At 27.0% G+C, this 19,577-nt stretch overlaps 1 protein-coding gene across 2 annotated transcripts in view; it reads left to right on the top strand.

Annotated features, from left to right (window-relative positions):
- LOC111620900 (NEDD4 family-interacting protein 2-like) overlaps positions 1-19,577 on the top strand; it is a 92,466-nt gene that overhangs the window by 14,127 nt on the left and 58,762 nt on the right. For both annotated transcript variants that reach the window (XM_023362923.1, XM_023362922.1), the window contains exons 3-5: positions 4,916-5,043; positions 11,104-11,182; positions 14,511-14,635. In XM_023362923.1, coding sequence (XP_023218691.1) covers positions 4,916-5,043; positions 11,104-11,182; positions 14,511-14,635 — 332 coding nt within the window. The remainder of the gene's footprint in view (positions 1-4,915; positions 5,044-11,103; positions 11,183-14,510; positions 14,636-19,577) is intronic.

Genomic DNA, 19,577 nt, shown 5'->3' with positions numbered 1-19,577 from the left:
TTTTTGAATATTTAATTTTTCAACTTTTGTATGATTTTGTTTATTATAGTTATTAAATCTTTTTTTATTCGTTAAAGAAATGTCCCTTGTTAACTCTCTGAATCAGATCTATATCATATCCACACGTGTGTTTATCCGCGTAATGATAAATTGATAAACTGGTGTCAGCATCCTGATTTGGATTTGAATTTCGCGATTTGGATTGGTTACAAAAGCCCTCCCAGTCAAAAATCTTGACATAAGATCAGATCTTACTATTTGAAACTTTGGAGAACTAGTTTCACCAACTAGCGCCGATTAAGTGGTACTAACTATCCCAGCGGAGTAGTACCCCCGGCTGATCCCACAATTGTTTAAGATTTTTGTGTTTTTTTCACTCGTAGATGATAAAATATAGTATTGCATCAATATGAAAAGACAAAGTGTCTTATAGTCAAAGGTGTAAGATTATGTATCTCAATTGCTTTTATGATTATAATTTGTGGAATTTTTTACTTGATTCCAGGAGGGGTAAGAGTCTCTTGTTTGTCCCCTCTGCAAATGCCCATGGTTCCAGGGTTCTATTGTACTTACAAAATATTTGCTTTTTTCATTTTTATATTTTTATAAATCAAAAATTTAAATCACTAAGAATTGATAATTTATTCTGCTTTGACATATGTAAAATATTTTAAAATGTTGTTATTCTTTTTTTAAATATAGCAAAAGGCAAAGTAATCTCAATTTAGGGCATTACCTTCAAAGAGACGTCTGGAGTTAGTTAAAGTTATCAACAGCAGTTTTTTTTCTTGAAGAAATAAAAAGTATTTTATTGATAGAAAAAAATAATAATTTTATATTCTTACCAAATATTTTGAGATGACAATTAGTTGTTTTTTCTTGGTATTTTATTGGAGTGTAACTGCTAAATTCTTTTTAATCTTTGATATGATTATTTTTGCTATTTTCTGGTATTAGGAAGCAAATGTTTGGAGGCAAATGTTTGAATAGTTCTCATCAGTTGAGATACTAGTATTTGGCATTTCTGATGATGATATAATAATAATATTGTTGACAAGACTGTGTCTTGTTTATAAAATCGTACTGTTTGCTGGGTAACCAGCCTAGAGATATGAAGGAGTACATGTCAGGAGTTGCAATTTGGCACAGAGTATTAGATGCCCAAATCATGCGCACATAAAAAAAAAACAGACTCAGGACTGAGAAACCAATCAAAATAAAATTCAAAATGGCGACACTCTCTACAAACAGGCAGTAGTGCGAGATTTGCGTATGCATTGCTCATTGGAAAGTTGGAAATGTGAACGTTGAGAAATTGAATTTTGACAAACGAATCTTTGAAAAAACCCATTTACCTGTCCTCTTTTATTTCTGACATATCTCTGTTGTGACATGTTGACCTTACCGGTTGACCCGAGATATCTCGTTTCAGCATCAGAACCTTTTTCAAAGTAGATACTAGTTGTTATAATTTTATATTAAAACTAACTACCGAAATATAATTTGTTTTTTCTACATTTATTAACATATATATATTGTTTGTGCAAAATAAAAAAATAATTTTGGATGATACGATAGCCAGGATTATTTTTTCAAAAATGGGAAATTTTCGTTAGGCATGGACAAAAATTCAACCACGCAATGTTGAGAAATTTTGAAATTGGATAGGTTAATTTCACCGAAAATGCATGGTGGACAACCTCGTGATCGTGGGCGGCGAAATTTGAAAGATCACACTAAAAACCAGTGATACCAAAGAAGATTGGAGAATGAGAATGAGACTCGCCTTGAGCATCAAAGTGATTCCTCTTAGTAGTGAGTCTCCGAGACATAGTCTTGTCCCAAATACAGCCTTACCGTTTTACTTGTTTTAGAGTAAAATAAAATCAAATCTTCAAAATAATTATTTATGAGATGATTAATTAATAAATCAATAATAAATGATGACTTTTTAAAATCTAGATAAAATGTTATTAATTACAATATATAAACAATTAATTATAGGAAATTCATGCATAAGTTGTTCTGTGTAGGAAAATTTCTTTACAGTTTAAACATTTGATTTATCATTGTTAAAGATTTCCCCTAAACATTGTTATAAATGAAGTTTAAAATTCACATGTAAACAATGAATATGAATTATCTAAATTATTAGTGGAATCCTTTTAATTTGGAGGCTAAAAAACAAAGCTTTAAATGAAGCACTCTTTGTTAAATAAAAAACTTTGGTAAAATGAGTGCTGTCGAGAGGTGGTCGTTATCAGAAATTCTACCATAGTTTACTTAACATGTTCACAGCTAGTGTAAAAACCATATGCCAAACATTTTTTTGTGTTTAATTATAATATGTATGTAAGCGTTGAAAGGAATTTTTGCTACTGCTTTTTTCTTTTCTTCTTTTGAAAAAATAAATTGTGGCACTCAGATGTACTGTACCAATAAAAAATTTATATACAGTATACCAATACATAATAATGTCAACTACTAGTATTAGTTTTGTGTGCTAATATAAAACTAATAGATGAAATGTATTCTTTTTGAAGCATATAATAAGGAATAAATGTTAAAGCCAAACAATTACGGGACTGATTTGGGCTATTTTATTGCTGCTATTAATAATTAGTGGTAACATAGGCCAATTTAATTTGGCTTTAATATAATTGTTGGGCTTTGAGTTGTTTACATAAGAATAAAAATAAACTCTCTCTTATAAACAAGGGATAAAATTTTTTCCAAGCAATAATATAAATAAACCTTTGAAGCATTCTTGACATATTGAGAGAGTTAGTGTAGGATGCTACCAAGTATTTTCAGCACTGAACACGGTAACAGATATTACACACTTGACAATACTCCTTTTTTATTTTTTGTGTTGTTAACAGAAGAAATAAATAATTTCAAAATAAAACCAAATTAAACAAACAAATTCACACCTAAACGCTAATTCCAGCAGTAAATGAACAAATAAACTTGAAGTTCAAACGTTTTCGGCTGTCTTTCAGAGGCCCTCATCAGGAAAAATGCATAAAACAGAAAAAACAGTTTTATTTTTTGAAAAGTCTTAGCTTTCGAATATAAAACTAAATTGAATAAAATCTACTAATTATTTTGAAAATGTTGATAAATTCTTATTTCCTAAATTGTAATGATTAAATAAAAGTACAGTAGACCCTATAACACGGTAAATACGTTCCATGTTATATGAATTCCGTGTTGTACGAGTCACTTAGATTTTACAAATACGTGAGCCGTTCAGATCCCGGCACTTGTGCAGTTTAGGGGGTACAGCTGTTTGAAAGGTTTTCTTCCATAAAATTAATCGATTCTAGGCTAATTTGACTCATATTTCCAAAACATGTATAATTTTTTTTTTTTTGGAATAATCCATATAAACTACACTATAAACAAAAAATTGTAGGAATACTTAACGAGTGCACGCCATTTGAAGATGCCATTGCTTAAGCTTGTTTTCATCATGGAGCAGCTCATCGAACGGTGGTCATGTGTTTCCTGATAAGTTATTTTTTCTGCGAAAAATTCACTGAACTTTGGAGACATCATTAATAGAAATATAATTTTTATGGTGGTTGAATAATAAATGTTTTTTAGTAGGTCTGCTGCACGTTTAAACTTAACAGTTTGTGTAACGTCCACTATTGGTCTAGATTTGACCAATCCTGTCGCGACACGAGTCGGCCGTGACAATCTGTCTCATTCTTTTACCGTGTTATACGAGCCTCTTTTAGCGTGTTATACGAACACAATCGCAATTTTTCTGCCATGTTATACGAATCCGTCTTATATGAACTCGTGTTATAGGAGGATCTACTGTATTCAGAAAAATACAGATATCAAAAGTGTTTTTTTTTTTTTTTTATCATACAGAGTATATTACTTGTTTAGTTAGGATAAATGGATGATTCATATCTAGTCTATTCATTCTAGTTAATTACATAACTAGATTTTTTAATGAAATTCATGGAATTACTTTTCACTGCAATTTATAAGAGAAATGCAAAAAATGAAAACTATATTATCAATATAATTAGAAAAAGTACACAAAATTATGTTTAAGTTTTAATGTGTCAGACAAATGCTTTTAAAAGTTAATAAAAGTTTTTATATGGTGTATGTTATAATTTAAACTGTATATGTTGGTCGTAGGCTTACACAAAGTACACTTTGTAATTAAATAGAATAATTGAGGAAATAGGTTTCATACAAAAGGAAATTGTACCAATTTATATTTATTTTAATTGTGTATCAAAGGTAAATAAAATTACTCAAGTAAATGGCTTATAAAAGTGATTTGATTTTGGAATTTTTCAAAATAACTAAAAGCAAATTTGTATAAATGAATCATTGGAACATATTTTTTATACATTTGAAATTATAAAATAGCAAATAATAAAACATTTTTATAAGCAACATAATGTAAAAATTCACCACTTTAACTTTTCAGTTTGGTAAAAATTTCTTTACAATAATTAAAAATTTTTTTAAAAGTTTGAGCTAACTTTATACATGTTAAAACAAATGGATTAACTGGAAATACTGTTGTTAGATTACTGTTGATATTGGAAAAGTACAATCAATGATTTTAAAATTTACTATTCAAGTTATAAATGAAGGGTGATAGATCACCTGTTTTATTAAATAAACAGTACAAAATATATACTTATTAACATAGTATTAAATTTCATTATATTATGTATTATAATATTTTTGTCTATTTAAAACTTAAATTTTTATTTTAAAATGTTAGCAAAATTTTTTATTCAGTTTCATAGACACAATTTAGAATATAATTTTAAAAAATTTGGATACCAAATTTATTTTATAATGCATTATAATATGAATTCTAGAAATAAATTTAAAGTACAAAATTTTGTATTTATCAAAATATATTATTTAGGCGACACCAGTCGAAAATGTCAAGGATATTTTCCGTCGCCGCCACCCTACAGTGTAGCTGCGGCCGAACTTCCAACTTACGAAGAGGCTCAGCGTTCTAAAATGTTGGAAGAAGAAGAGAGACAACATGTAAATTTTTTAATTTCTAAAAATTAAAGATTTAGAATCATATTTACTTAAATAATAAACATTGTGTTGAAAGATAGTCTAACTAGGTGTTTTCTCATGTACTTTGTCACTTATGACATTATTCCATTTATAGATTTAGAATATAATGACAGAAATAAACTAAACATAACAGTTATAATAAAACAACTGTTTCCCTGTTATAAACTTATCTGTACAATCAAAAATAGAATAAATTTCATTAAAAATTAAAATTTTTATCTATTCCAAAATCCAAATCCTAAAACATCCTCTTATAATGGAGAAAAAAAAGAGAGATTATGTGTAATTAACTCATTAGCTTTAATTTTATTAAATATATCTTACTATTAATGAAGGTTTTACTTAATTTTGTTGCATGGTAATTAGATTTTGAGAATTTGATGCTTGAGTATTGAAGAGTTAATACTAATGATGATATTCATTTATATATCTGGTTACATGCTTGAAAGACTATATTTTACATAGAAAAAATTTTTAAATGAATAGATATTACTCTTTGTAGGAAAGTTTCCTGATTACAAGAGGATATTGGCAGAAAATTAATTTCACTTTATTATAGTGTTGCTTAGCATGTGGGAGCAGTGTGTTCTCTGCTTTTGACATTTTATGAAACTCATTTCTGAATTGTCTACATGTGTGTTAACTCACACTGATACAGTTAAAAATGAATTGTAGTATTCTATTAAAATTTATTATTTTTAATGTAAAAGTATTATTTGTTAACATAAAATATATATCAAACATTATTAAAATATGTTTACATGCATAATTCAGTACAGTATTGTATATTGATGATTATTTACATTCTAATCTATATACAAGATTCAAACCCTTGCATTTGAATTTAAAATGGAATCTTTAAACAATTTAGTTGTAAATTTATTATTAATAGAGTTTAGTATAATTTTTTTTTTTTAATTTTATCTGTTTAACTTAATCATTGGAAATTTGTCATTATTTGTTATTAAATACATTGCTTTATTTAATTCAAATTATTAGATGTTATTAATTTTAATTAATTTTTGAATGAATATTTTTATCTTATATATTAAGGCAGGCCTTAAACTCAGTTACATATGAATAGGAATACCATAATAATAATTAACAGATAAATAATAATAAAGATAATTATAACACCAGCCAAATATGTAGTACAAGAAAGATATCACAGTAGAGAGCAGCAATAGTAGTAAAATTTTAAAAGTTTTACTTATAAGTGCTAATGTGGAATTCTGTTTAGAATTATTCTTATTAAATAGTAACTTTATTTTCAACAAAAATCAACAATTGCATTCATACACTTAAATTGCAAATGTGAATGATAGACATTGAAAAAAAAACAAAATTAATACAATGAATACTGTATTAATGCTATCTTATTAAGAAGTTTGACTTAAAAATTAATTTAATCTCATACTAATGACAATTATAAAAGAATTCGGTATGTGCAATGTTTAGATACGACAATGAGAATTATTTTAATTTGCGTTTTTTTTTTTTATAGGTGACATTATAGTAAGATAAATTCTTAATGTCATTCAGTCAATGAACAAAGGAAAATTTATACTTTTACTTTAACAAATAAAATGCCATCCATGCAGTTGCTAAAGCTAAATAACAATAATAAATCATCGAACACCTGATGCTGAGAAAAACCGTTTATTGAAATAATAAAGTTGTAATTTATTTTCTGTAAAAGAGCAATTTCATATCAAACAGACTTCTGTCAGACCATTTTTGGAAGATTTTGCAAATTTTCCTTTCTATTAAGTTTTTACAATGCAAATAGGATTAAAATTCCAGCATTGTGAATGTTTTTAAAATTTGACATGTGTATTCTTGATCTGAATATAGTTCAAAACTGAGTTGAAATACTTGTAATACTTGTTTAGCTAGTGTCATTTGGAACAAATATGATACCAATTAAGAATAAGTATTTGGTATGATGATATAATGGAAGAGAATGAAGTGCATTTAGATTTCTAAAATTTCATTTTTTTTTTATAAGGCAAATTAAATAATGAAGAATAAGAATACAAATAGTATTTTAAGTATTCAGTTTTGACCTAATTAAAGTAGACAACCACAATTCCACACTACCCAGTTGTCCTGTGTTTTAATGCACCATGAACTCATACCATAAAAACAATGTTTTCAGTGTGCCATTGTGCATTTTGTTTTTGTTTGCCTTTTATTTTAAATTTCTGTTCTTTCTCATAACTCACAAGTCTCAAATTTCATTGTAAAATTTAAATGTTGAGAATGTTATACTGCATGTAGTGACATTCTGTTCTATATTTGTTAGCCTTGGACAATGATTTTGTATTGTTGAAAGTACTTTCATTATAAAAACAAGATTTTAACACATCCGACAGTGTGTACTGTACATCTAATATTTACCTAATTAATTCTAACATTTTATATTATAGATCTGTTCATAACTGATAGTTTGTTGTTCGTCATCTCTGAATTATTATTCATATTTTTAAATTTTGGTAATAAAATACACTAAAAGTTTTTTTTTTTTGCAGAAGAGCCTTTTTAGTTTTCGTTTCAAAATTTTGAGTGGTACCTAAATTGCCAAATCATGGGATGTGTTTTCTTTTATTAATATATTTTACATATTTAGTCATCCTAGTACAAAATTTTTATTAGCACCTCATTTGAAACATTCCATTAACATCAGCCATACTTTCAAGCTATGTTCTCTCTCTCTCCTATTCTCACTTCCTTCATTTTCCCCGTTTCACAATCATTTTACATCATTAAAATGTCTACACAGTTTTTATACTTTAATATGTACTATGAAAAGAAACTTTTATTTAAAAATGCTTGCATTAGGGAAAAGCTCTGGAAAATTAATTCAGAGAGACAGATCCAAAATATCCTGTAATTTCAAAGTAGACTACTATTAACGAAAAGTATTGTTCTATATTTCTCTGTGGTGTATATAATACTTATTACTAGATATCCTCCTCGTATTGGGAGAATGGATATTCAGAGTTATATTATCAGAGCCACATGACGAGCTATATGTTACCAAATCTTGTCATAGATAATTGCAAGTTTTTGTTTTTGCTTAATGTAACTATTAATTAATTCTAGCATTTTACATTAAGTAAATAAATTTTAATATAGAGAAAATTTTATTAGAGAGAGCTTTCTCTTTACCATCATAAATTAATTAATTCAGAGTTTTTACAAGAATTCAAAGAAATATATTGATATATATTAATATCCTGAAGACTGATGTATTGATACTAATCCAAACTCTCATTGTAAGTAATCGCATAGTTATAGCATAATAGCTCGATTAATTATGGCAAGAGTTTGATTAATTCAAAGAAATGTAAGAGTATTTACAATTAATACAAATAATAGAACTTAATAGAATTATCATCCATTGTATATATCTGAACATTATAAAATAAGTTACATATTTCAATTAGAATGGCTTTTTCTAGAAATTACTCATTTTAATTATTTTATAACTGCTTTGAAATGTGTACATTCTTTAAAATAGATACTTAAATTTCTCAAGCATCTATGAAATCTAACAAAATAAGAAATAAAAATTTGAAAAACCAGGCCAAATTCATTTTCTTTTAACTCTTAAATTTTTCTTGAACAGCAAATAAGCATGTGTATGAGGTGTGTAAAAATCTGGTATGAAAAATTAAGCCAGAATGTAGTCAAGTATATAAAAAATAAATACTTTAGAATTAAACACTTGATTCTGACTTTCACTATGTTGATACTTTGATTTATCATTTCTTTGGAAAAAATAAATTTGTACCTACCTACTATTTGTATTCAGTATATAAATTTAAATCTGATTTCAATAATAAATGTTTTTTTATTTAAAAAAATTACATTCTTTTAAAATACTAGATACAAACATTTTCCTACATTCATATTGCATTTAATGATGATTCAATCAGGGAGTTGATTCATAGTGAATTTATGCAAAAAACTTTATTTTATTACTAAGCATTCTGATTTGAATTAACTTTAAAGTATTAATAATGCAAACTTTTTTCACATCAGTGTATTATTTATTAGCCACAGAATAATGAATAGATTTAAAACATTTAAAATAAATTATAATTAAGTTAAAGTAAAAATCATTTTTGTTTACTTAAAGAACAAATTAACATTAACATTATTTTATGTATAGAGGGGTTTCCAGAAAGAATGGTACCATTTTAAATTATTCTAATTATGTTAAGAATGTTGTAATGTACATTAAAACATGAAACTTGGAACAGCTTTCCAATTTGCCCATACAGTTTCTCAATGTGTGCATTTTGTGTCAAGTGGCACACATCAAACTTATGCTCAAATTCTTTCTACGCTTGCTATGGCATATTTGTGTCACTCCTCCCATGGCAACTGCAATTCTGCAGATTACTCATGTTGCAAAGTAGCAAATGATTCTGACTTTACAAACTGCAGAACACAAAATGTCTTCTCTGTTGTGGAGTTGTCATTTTTGTTTACAGCACTTTTTATAGATAGTAGACAACAAGATGTCTAAATGCAGATGGGAAATGAAACTCTGATGGTTACTCTATATTAGTGTATGTTGCATACTTCTCAGATAATAATTACAGTAATTTTGAAATGGTAGCATTCTTTTTTGATGACTCTATATGTAAAATAATTTCACAGAAAGTTCAATGTCTTTTTCTTACAAATTGTTTTGTTTTACTATTGCTTACTTCATATATACTCATAAATTTACTAAATCATATTTTTTTTCAATTGATAGATTTTAATGTTTTAATATTAAAAACTTAAGATTCTATCAAGTTGAACTCTCAGATAATATCAGACACATTTATTCTGTTGATACAAACAAGAATGAAAGTACTTTTATAGTGTAACAAGTTTAATTTAAAGCAAAATTTCAGTCCAGAATCCAATAATTTGGCACCAGTTACAAGAAATCTTAACTTGTTTCTTTGTGTTCTGTTCACAGGAATGTGAGTAAAATCTGTATAAGAACAATTAAATCAAATTTAGGTGTTATGAATTTTAATTTTTAATAATTATAAAAACTGTGTTGTTTTCAAAACCATGTTTTGCGAATATATTGGACTTCAAACTCACATTTGAGTTATAAATAAAAGCCAAGTGTCTATTTATAACTCAAATGTGAGTTCGAAGTCCAATTATAAAAACTATTTTAATAACAAATTACTGTTTATATTCACACAAGTCAAGGAGACATCAAACTCAGATATGTAGACTGCAATAATATTTGTTTATGCAAGATTTATAGATTTAAATAAAATTGAAGTTATTCTTTTTTCTAGAGATTGGAAAGTTTTGTTCTCATGGATAAATTTCAGAATCTTATAACACAGTAAAGTTGGTGTTATTTAATATTGTTTAGTTTATAATGTGAATTTTAAATGGAGATTGTTATATTTTTGTTAATGAATTCATTATGTAATAACAGCAATTAATGAAAGGAAAGAATTTATATAACATAATTCTGGTATAATATATTCTGAAGACAGTTTTTAAGGTCATTGCTAATAGAACAAAGTAAATAATTGTATTTTATTATAAGTATAAGCTGCTTTCTATAAAAAACATTTATATTTATTAGTAATCATCTATCTTTGGTATTCAAGTGTCTATATAAATGAAACAATTGACAAACCTCTTCACTGAGATTTTTATTAATTTTTTGGCAAATGCATTTCAGGTAACACCCTTCTTCAGTGCACTTCTCTACATAATAAAGTAAATAATTTTTCTGTACATTATATTTAAAATTCAATACACTACATGGACTATTCTGTCTGTCATATTTTATATATTAATTAATTTTTAATAGCTACAAAATGGTAGATGTTTTTTTGTCAGTAACATATCATCATTTTTAGAAAATATATTATTTATTCTCTTAATTTATATGCATTCAGTTTTATAAATTTTAATTTCAGACTAAATTCAATTAAATATATCATGTAATCTGTTCTTAAAAGTGTAATTTTTTTTTATTTGTAGCATCAGGAAGCAACTGCATTGTTTTCTCGAGACGAAGACATTCTTGGAACAGATTTTCTTTTCTTCATGTCATTTTTTGGTAAGAAAATGATTCTCAAGATTAACTAAATTTGTTGTTTGTGTTTTGGTATTTTATAATTATAAAACATTGATAAATATTTGTTAAAGTAACATTTTGTTTAAATACAGGCTATTCCAAAAAAGAATGCTACCATTTTAAATTACTGTAATTATGTTAATTATTATCTGAGAACATTGTAATGTACTGTCAATTAAAACAATGAAAAACTGTTCAAGTTTTACATTTGCCCAATATGATTTCTCAGCACATGAATCTCACACCTCAGTACAACACACATCCACCAATACTCGCTACAAAATATCTATTGTCACTCTTCCAATGGTAGCCACAATTCTATGGCTCATGCAGATTACTCATGTTGCACAATGACGGGTGATTCAGACTTTACAAACTACAGAACACGAAATGCTTTTGCTCTTGCAGAGTTACCATTTTTGTTTACGGTTGTGGTAGTAGACAACAAGATGTTTGAATGCAGATGGTTAATGAAATTCAAATGGTTACTCTATTGATTGGTATTATTGCATACATGATTGCAGTACATCACACATTGGTGGATGTGTGCTGTACTGAGGTGTGAGATTCATGTGCTGAGAAATCATATTGGGCAAATGTAAAACTTGAACAGTTTTTCATTGTTTTAATTAATACATGAGAAGTATTGCATACTTCTCATGTATTAATTAGTATAATTATTGTAATTTAAAATGGTAGCATTTTTTGGTGTTTAGTTTAAATTATACATTCAATGCAAATGTAGAAAAATCTTCCAAAAAAATAAATAAATAAATAACAATTATCAAAATACTGTTACTTATTATCCCAAATCTTTTGTTCCAAAGAAAAGTCAAGTTTTGTAAACATAATCATATAAAAAAATATTGAATGAATATTTCTGTCAAATAGAATTTTTTAATGCCTGTAATTATGTTAATGATTATCCAAGAATGTTGTAATGTATATTAAAACATATGAAACTTGGAACAGTTTTCTAATTTGCCCATACAGTTTCTCAATGTGTGCATCACATGTCAAGTAGCACACATTCAACTGATGCTCAAATTCTTCCTATGCTTTGACTATTCGTAGAGAGATTTTTTTAAAAATAATATTTACATTTTCATAAAATAAGAATAAAAACTATAATTATTGAAAATATGTAGAAATTATTGATATGGATTCATAAGAAGTCTGTGTTCAGTACATTACATTGATAATCAGTATCAAATTAGTTAAAGTAATTATGTAATTTTAAGAGTAAAATATCTGTCAATGACAAGTGAGAACAGCCTCATATTGCATTAAATTGTGGACTATGTGCTCAGATAGACATAACTAAATAGTGAAAGTTATACAGTACATCAAAAAATAAATTCAAAATCAAAGTTAGAAATAGATCCTTATTATTATTTTTTTTGTATTTTATAAATCCCTGATCAGTAAATTTTATTTACAGGTTTTTTGTTATTAATAGATTGCAGAACATTTGTATGCTATGGATTGAACTTTTGAGTTGGGGAAATGTAACTCCTATTCAAAGTTTTGGAATATGTGAAATGAAGTAATTTCTTTTGTCAATGTTTTATTAGATTTATACGTACTGTTTCATATTTTACTATACTATATGAATAGGGAATCCATAACTTTCAGTTAAACTTTTTAAATCTAGAAGAGGTAGTGGACTTAACTGCAAGCTGTAATTTATGCCCTTTAGGTCAAAACTGTTTATTCATGTGCTTAGTAAACTAGGAACTTATATTCAAATAGATCAAAGGAGTTACATGGAATATATTTAGAGAATGATGTGTTGATTTTACGAAAACTTGATTTATAGTTTTGACTTTCTTGAGTTGTAACTACATGTCTAAGAAATTTGTAATACGTCAAAAATGCTCCAAAAAACCTTTAACATGCAGCTTATTTTGCTAAAATACCAAATGTTTTCGGTCAGTTTCACTGACCTTCTTCAGGCTTGAACAAAAAAGTTTAATTCAAACTGAAGATTCTTTTGCCAAACAGAAATTCTAGAATGCTTTTTTTAAAAAAAGCATTCTAGAATTTCTGTTAGATAAAAGTACCTTTTTCATCATTTGTTTATCTGTTTAACTTATATTGTCCCTTGAAGTCGGAAGAAGTCAGAGTATTTTTTACTTGTTTTAAAACTAGGAATATTCTTTATTTTTAGTATTTATTTAAGTTAGTCTTACTGTAATATTTTTGTGATGCAGATTGGCATTGCTACAATTATCAGGCTGCTAGCAGAGGTAGAGGTGTGAAGGCTATACAAATTATGTGTCAGATATTGATTTGTAATAATTGCACAATGCTATGGCTTCACAAACTTCATTACAAGTATGATGATTCACAGCAGTGTATGCTAAAAATATGAAATGAGTACAACATTGATTTTCATCACTTTAGGATATTTTATTTCTGGAACTTTGCAGATCCATGGACTGCAATTTAAGAATTGCTCCTTAGATTACAATGTGTTTTTAAACCAAGAGTGACAAACTTTTCTGAGTCAGATATCAGTGTAACAAGAGTGCTCAATTTGAGATAAATTATTTAATCTGGTAATCTTCTCAACATAGTTTACACTTGTCACAATTACATGATCTCAAATCATGCTCACTAAAACTATTGATAATATTTCAGCACCAGCTTGTATGATTCACTTACTGATTTTCCAACACTTCTTTGTAAGTTATCCTGGCTCATCTGAAATTTCTTGCTTTTAATTCAAATATAGTATTAAAATTATTATTTAAATTTTTAAATATTGATCATGAGTGTTGAATTTACAATATGTTTTAATCTACTGGACTCTCAGTTTATAACCAGTAAGTAATTATAATGCTTGAAAAATTTCTATTTGCCTTTTATGTTAATTGTGATGCAAAAAAGAGCTCAGGTAACACATTTCCACAAGCCATAAATTATATATGAGCTGTACATGGCTCACAAGCCATGGTTTTGTCATTCCTAAAATATATAATGATACTGAAATGGTAAAAAAAAAAAAAAAAAACATAATTACATCATAAATCATAGTATAAAATTTGCAAAAGTTGTAATAGCAAAGACCCATAAAGAAAATGATTGAAAAATGGGAGTCAAATGTGTACAAAAATATCTATTATAATAAACATGTTATAGGCGCTTCATATATTAGATTTATTTTCTTTTTCATATCAGAATCTCTTGAAAAATTAATATTGATTTTCTTTCTAAAATTTGTCCTTATTTCTTTGAAAAAAATATTCAAGAATATATAAAATTGATATTTGATTATTTCATTTATTGATTCTCTCTTAATTTATAGTGGCTTTCTTGTTCAACTGGGTAGGCTTTCTTTTACTGCTGTGCTTCTGTCATACTTTAGCAGGTCGTTACGGTGCTTTGGCTGGATTTGGTCTCTCTCTGACTAAATGGACTCTAATTGTAAAGGTAAGTGTTCTAATGTATAATATGTAATAATTTAATTATAAGATATATTAATTAAAACTGAAAGGTGATGTGGAGAATCTCATTTTTCAAAACTAATAGCCTAAGTTTATTTATGTATAATTTAATACACTGCGATAGATATAAATGAACGCACTGTGCCATTTTAATATTAATTTTATTATCAGAACCATTAATAAAATAGATCCTGATATATAAATTAATGGACTGAAAATGACATTATCAGCCCACTTATTTGTTCTGTTTTTCTACATAAATCACAAAATGTTGTTAAATATTTTTATATAAGAATACAGTAGAGTGTCGATTATCCGAATCAATTGGGGAGTGGGATTGTTCGGAAGATCGATGTTTCGGATAATTGATTATGTATGAAAAAATATATTAATTTATGCCATCTTGACATTTTTCTCTGTTGTGTGTCGCTTTGCGTTGAATTTTCGTTTATGTTAAGCCTAACAAAGACTATTGTATTGTTAAAAATAATTTTTTTATTTTGTACGAACAAAATAAATATATTGAAAAATATAAAAACAATAAAAAATTATACTTCAGAAGTTAATTTAGTATCAAAAACGTAAAATATTTGAGTAGCCCAAGACATAGCCAAAGAAAAATTTAAATTTGTCGACTGGAATTCTTTCGGATGATTGACTTTTGGATAATCGACACTCTACTGTATTATAAATTTTTATGATGTAACTTTAATATGAAATATAAAAATTGTTTAATTACAAATGAATTTAGACATTCAAGTGGTATTTTTATAGACAAAATGATCATTTTATTTCTAATCTAAAATTATAAATTTTGAGATATTCAGATGACATTTAATGATGATGTAGTCATAAAAATATGCAAAGATCTTTACCTTAAATCAGTTTTTTATTTCTAAAATTTACAAAAATTGACTTATTTAATCATAATTTTCAATAACTGACAAATTGTCTAACATATCCAATTAGTCTAATCATTAGTAAACTTTGTCCAAATTAAATAACTGGAGATGCTACAAAATTTTTATTGAAGTGAAAACAAAAATGAAATGTTTGTTTGTTCATATAATCAAAAGAGAAATATGACAATGAAATCTGTTCACAAGAAAAAATTTAATGATTAATGTAATGTAATTCAGCAAAATATTGGCATATTTAATTATATTATATACATATAAGTTTTTCTATTAAATATACTAGCAGACCCGGCCATGTGTTGCTGTGGCTCAAAATGTATCTATTATAAATGTATAACACTTCCCTGTGGGGGAGAATTTTGAAAAATTCCTTCTTAGTGTACATTCTCTTGATGTATCCTATTAAAACAATCAAAAATGCAAAAAACTGCATCTAAAATAGTATAATAGAAGCCAAGTTCTTCACGGTAAGCCTTAATTAATCCTGTCCCTCTCCCCCATGGGGGAATTTTGACATCTAAATTATATAAAAATATGTGTGAATTGCGAATTGCATTCGCAATTCGAATTCACACATATTGCAACATTGCATTTGCAATTCGAATTCAAATTGCGAATGCAATGTTGTGTCAAAATTTTAAAGCAATTGGTGCAGATTTAAGATTTTGAACAAACGAACATTACATTTTTATTTATATAGATTAATTCCTCTTTAAACATCAAATTATCTTTAAAAATAATTCTAATATTTTTCTGATTAAAATATATGCAGTAGTATCCCCACTCTTACCACGTAGTTGGATTGTGAGAAAATGTTAAGAGAGTGCATCTCCTTTAATGTCTTGAACCGAAGTTTCATTCTCAGAAATGTCTCTTGAACTATATGGCAATAGTCAACAAAAAAACAAAAAAATATGGAATTGTAAATACAATTTAATTAATTTTTAAACTTTTATAGCTAAATATTTCATAATTTTCCAAGCAAAAAATTTTTGTTTAAGAAAAACTAAGACACACTAGTACGAAGTTAAAATTAGGTGGCATTATCTGTTATGAGATTTCATTAAAAAATAACTTTCTTATTATTAACTCATGGGGGAGGGAATTTCAACATATATATTATATACACACCCGTATTCTAATAGAACGTTGTATGAAAATTTTAAAGCACTCGGTGAAGAACTTTCGGAGATTAGCTATTAGGAACAAACAAACATTACATTTTTATTTATATAGATTATTTTATTGAATAAAATAAATTCTGAACATAGTAAGTAAAATTTGTAAAAGAAAAAATGATTTTAGATTTATTGACAATATTACTCAGAATTATCAATAAATCTGTTGTTGAAACTGAGTATCTCAGATAAGTTATTAAGTTAACTTTTAATGGGAGAGAATGGATTTTTTGTTTCATAAATTATTTTGAGAAATAAATTTTTTATTATTCTTGATTTCAATTTGAAATGGCATATGTATAAATATTTATTTGTAAGAGTTGTGCTACTCTATAGTTTATTAGCAATTGAAATTTGAAAAATAATGTAACTTTGGATACATTTTCCCCCCTTCCTTTATATATATGAAGGTAGGCATTCCTAAAATTTGTTGTAATTCATAACATATTAAATATTTAAAAAATTAAGTTAAATTTATCTCTAGTACATACTAACTACTAAAAATATGTCCAAATATTTGTAATTATATTGTATGAATATAATTACAAATAATTTTATCTGAAATGTCTATCAATTTTTGGAGAAATAAATTATATATAGAAAACTGAATAATTATAATAATACATAAAAATTCATTATGTAAATATATAATTGAAATATCTTAAAAATTTTTAAGATTTAGTTTAACTCTTCCTTTGTTGTGTATGTATCCAGCAGATACATGACATTTTTTTTTTATTGAATTTCTCAAAAATAAATAACAGTTGAACTGCAGGCTTTGTAGTATTCCTCAACTGATATGTTCTGAAGCAATTTCAACAGTGGTTTTCAAGTTTGTGATCCTTTCCTTAGAGAAATTTTACGAAAAACAACACCTTACTATCACCTGCAGCAAATTCTTGCGCAGCGTGAGAACACTGTACTCTCGCCATTGTTATATGCAACAGTTGCAATTCAATAAAATAACAATGCAGAATATTTAACCTTTACCATCATACTACACATTTTATCATTTTCTCCTGGTTTTAATGACAGGACCAATCCCAATTCATTTCAAATAAGTCATTGCAGCTTTTCTGACAATGCTATTCTCATGCTTTGGTGTTATCACCCTGCTGTCTCGGGATCAGAGCATGATAAGAAATTTAACACTTTCAATTTTGCAACAATAAAAATTTATGTTTATTATGTAGCAATACCATTTAGTAATTGTGACTCAAACATTTATTTGATAATTTTATCAATACTTTTTTAATTATTAAAAATAAAATTATAGACTTTATTATTGGCAATACTTGTTGTTAAATCTAAAAGAAAACATTCCCCTGAGTGCGAGAAAACAATTTGTTAGTCATTTAACCCACTACTGACAGAGAAGGGAATTTTTGAAAACAAAGTAGTAAAATGATTAGCAGTTTGTTGTACTTCACAGTGGAAAACAGGCAGAGTATATTACTTTCATGGGAGAAAATAAACAAAGCTTTACTAACCTGAAGTTGAAAAATAATACGATTCTGTGAAATTTAACAAATCTGATGTCAATAAGTAAATGTTGAAATTATTTATAGTGAGTTGATATTTCATAAGTTTAGATTTTTGCATTTACAGATCAAATTTCAGAAAATATAAATAAAAATCGTTTTTTTAAACCTATAAGTATTTTATACTGCTAGATAGTAGAGAAAATGTAGAAATCCAGGATATAATTGTAGTCAAGCATATATATCAGTAAAATTATAAAAATTACATTAATTTTCTTTATGTATCCCACAGATACAACATGCCAAGTGACGTCACAAAACTTAATGCGTTTGGATGAGAGTTAATAATAACTTTATATATGTGTTTTGTTAGTCTTATAGATAATTTTTTAAAATTTATTGATTCTTATGATCTTTTTATTAAAAATACTTAACTTTTTCATTTACAATAGAATCCAATTATTGTAATTACAGATACTGTTGTCAGTCATTTAATGTTGTTAAAATTAGCAAGTTTCAAAGCTTAGAAGTTAAAATAACATGAACTGCTACAAACTTTGTGTATTATTATGAGGGTTTGGAAATAGGCATCGTCGTCGTCGTCATCTTATTAAATGCTTTTAGTTAATTTGCTTTATGTTGTGTTCTCAAGCCTTACAAATCAAACTTCATCCAAGATAAAAGGCTGAAACTTTGAGGACATACCTAAGTTTGATGACAATGCATTTTAATAATGTTTTAAAGGGGACCTCACCTCATGTTGAAACCTGATAAACATAACAAGATGTAGCATTTAATCCTGTATTGTAAAAGCATTTTAGTGAAGTATATGGTAGGGATGCCTCCACTCCCATTCTAAATAAACCATCAGTAAATGCATTTTTTTAAGTTTTTTTTAAATACAGTGGTGCCTCGTATAACATACGCCTCGAATAACGGACGCTGCGAACAACGGACTTTCTGTTTGGCCATTACGTGACTCGAGCAACGGACTGGCTTCGAACAACGGACTTTCCATTCAGCAGTTACGTGAGGCGAACAACGGTCTTTCTGCGAACAAGTGCGAATGATGTTTCCACTCTTTTGCCGTTGCCAATGACAATCTGCTATTTTTATAATATATTAGTATTATTAAAATATATTATTAGTATATCTGAAGTACAGAGCTTCCGTTGAGATTCGGCTTGCTCCCTTGTTTATTACGTACATCACCTCAGTGCAGGGTATTTACATTTATTCAAGTGTTGTGCAAATCATGGCTTCTAAAAAAACAGAAAGGTGATTTCAATTGAAACAAAGCAAGAAATCATCAGAAGGAGTGAAAGTTGACAAAAACTTCCTTGTCAAATGGG

This window comes from Centruroides sculpturatus, unplaced genomic scaffold, assembly GCF_000671375.1.
Source record: "Centruroides sculpturatus isolate CEXI.00-Female unplaced genomic scaffold, Cexi_2.0 scaffold17, whole genome shotgun sequence".
NCBI classification, from domain to species: domain Eukaryota; kingdom Metazoa; phylum Arthropoda; class Arachnida; order Scorpiones; family Buthidae; genus Centruroides; species Centruroides sculpturatus.
Note: the sequence above shows the minus strand (reverse complement) of the source record. Positions and strands in the feature narration are given on the sequence as shown.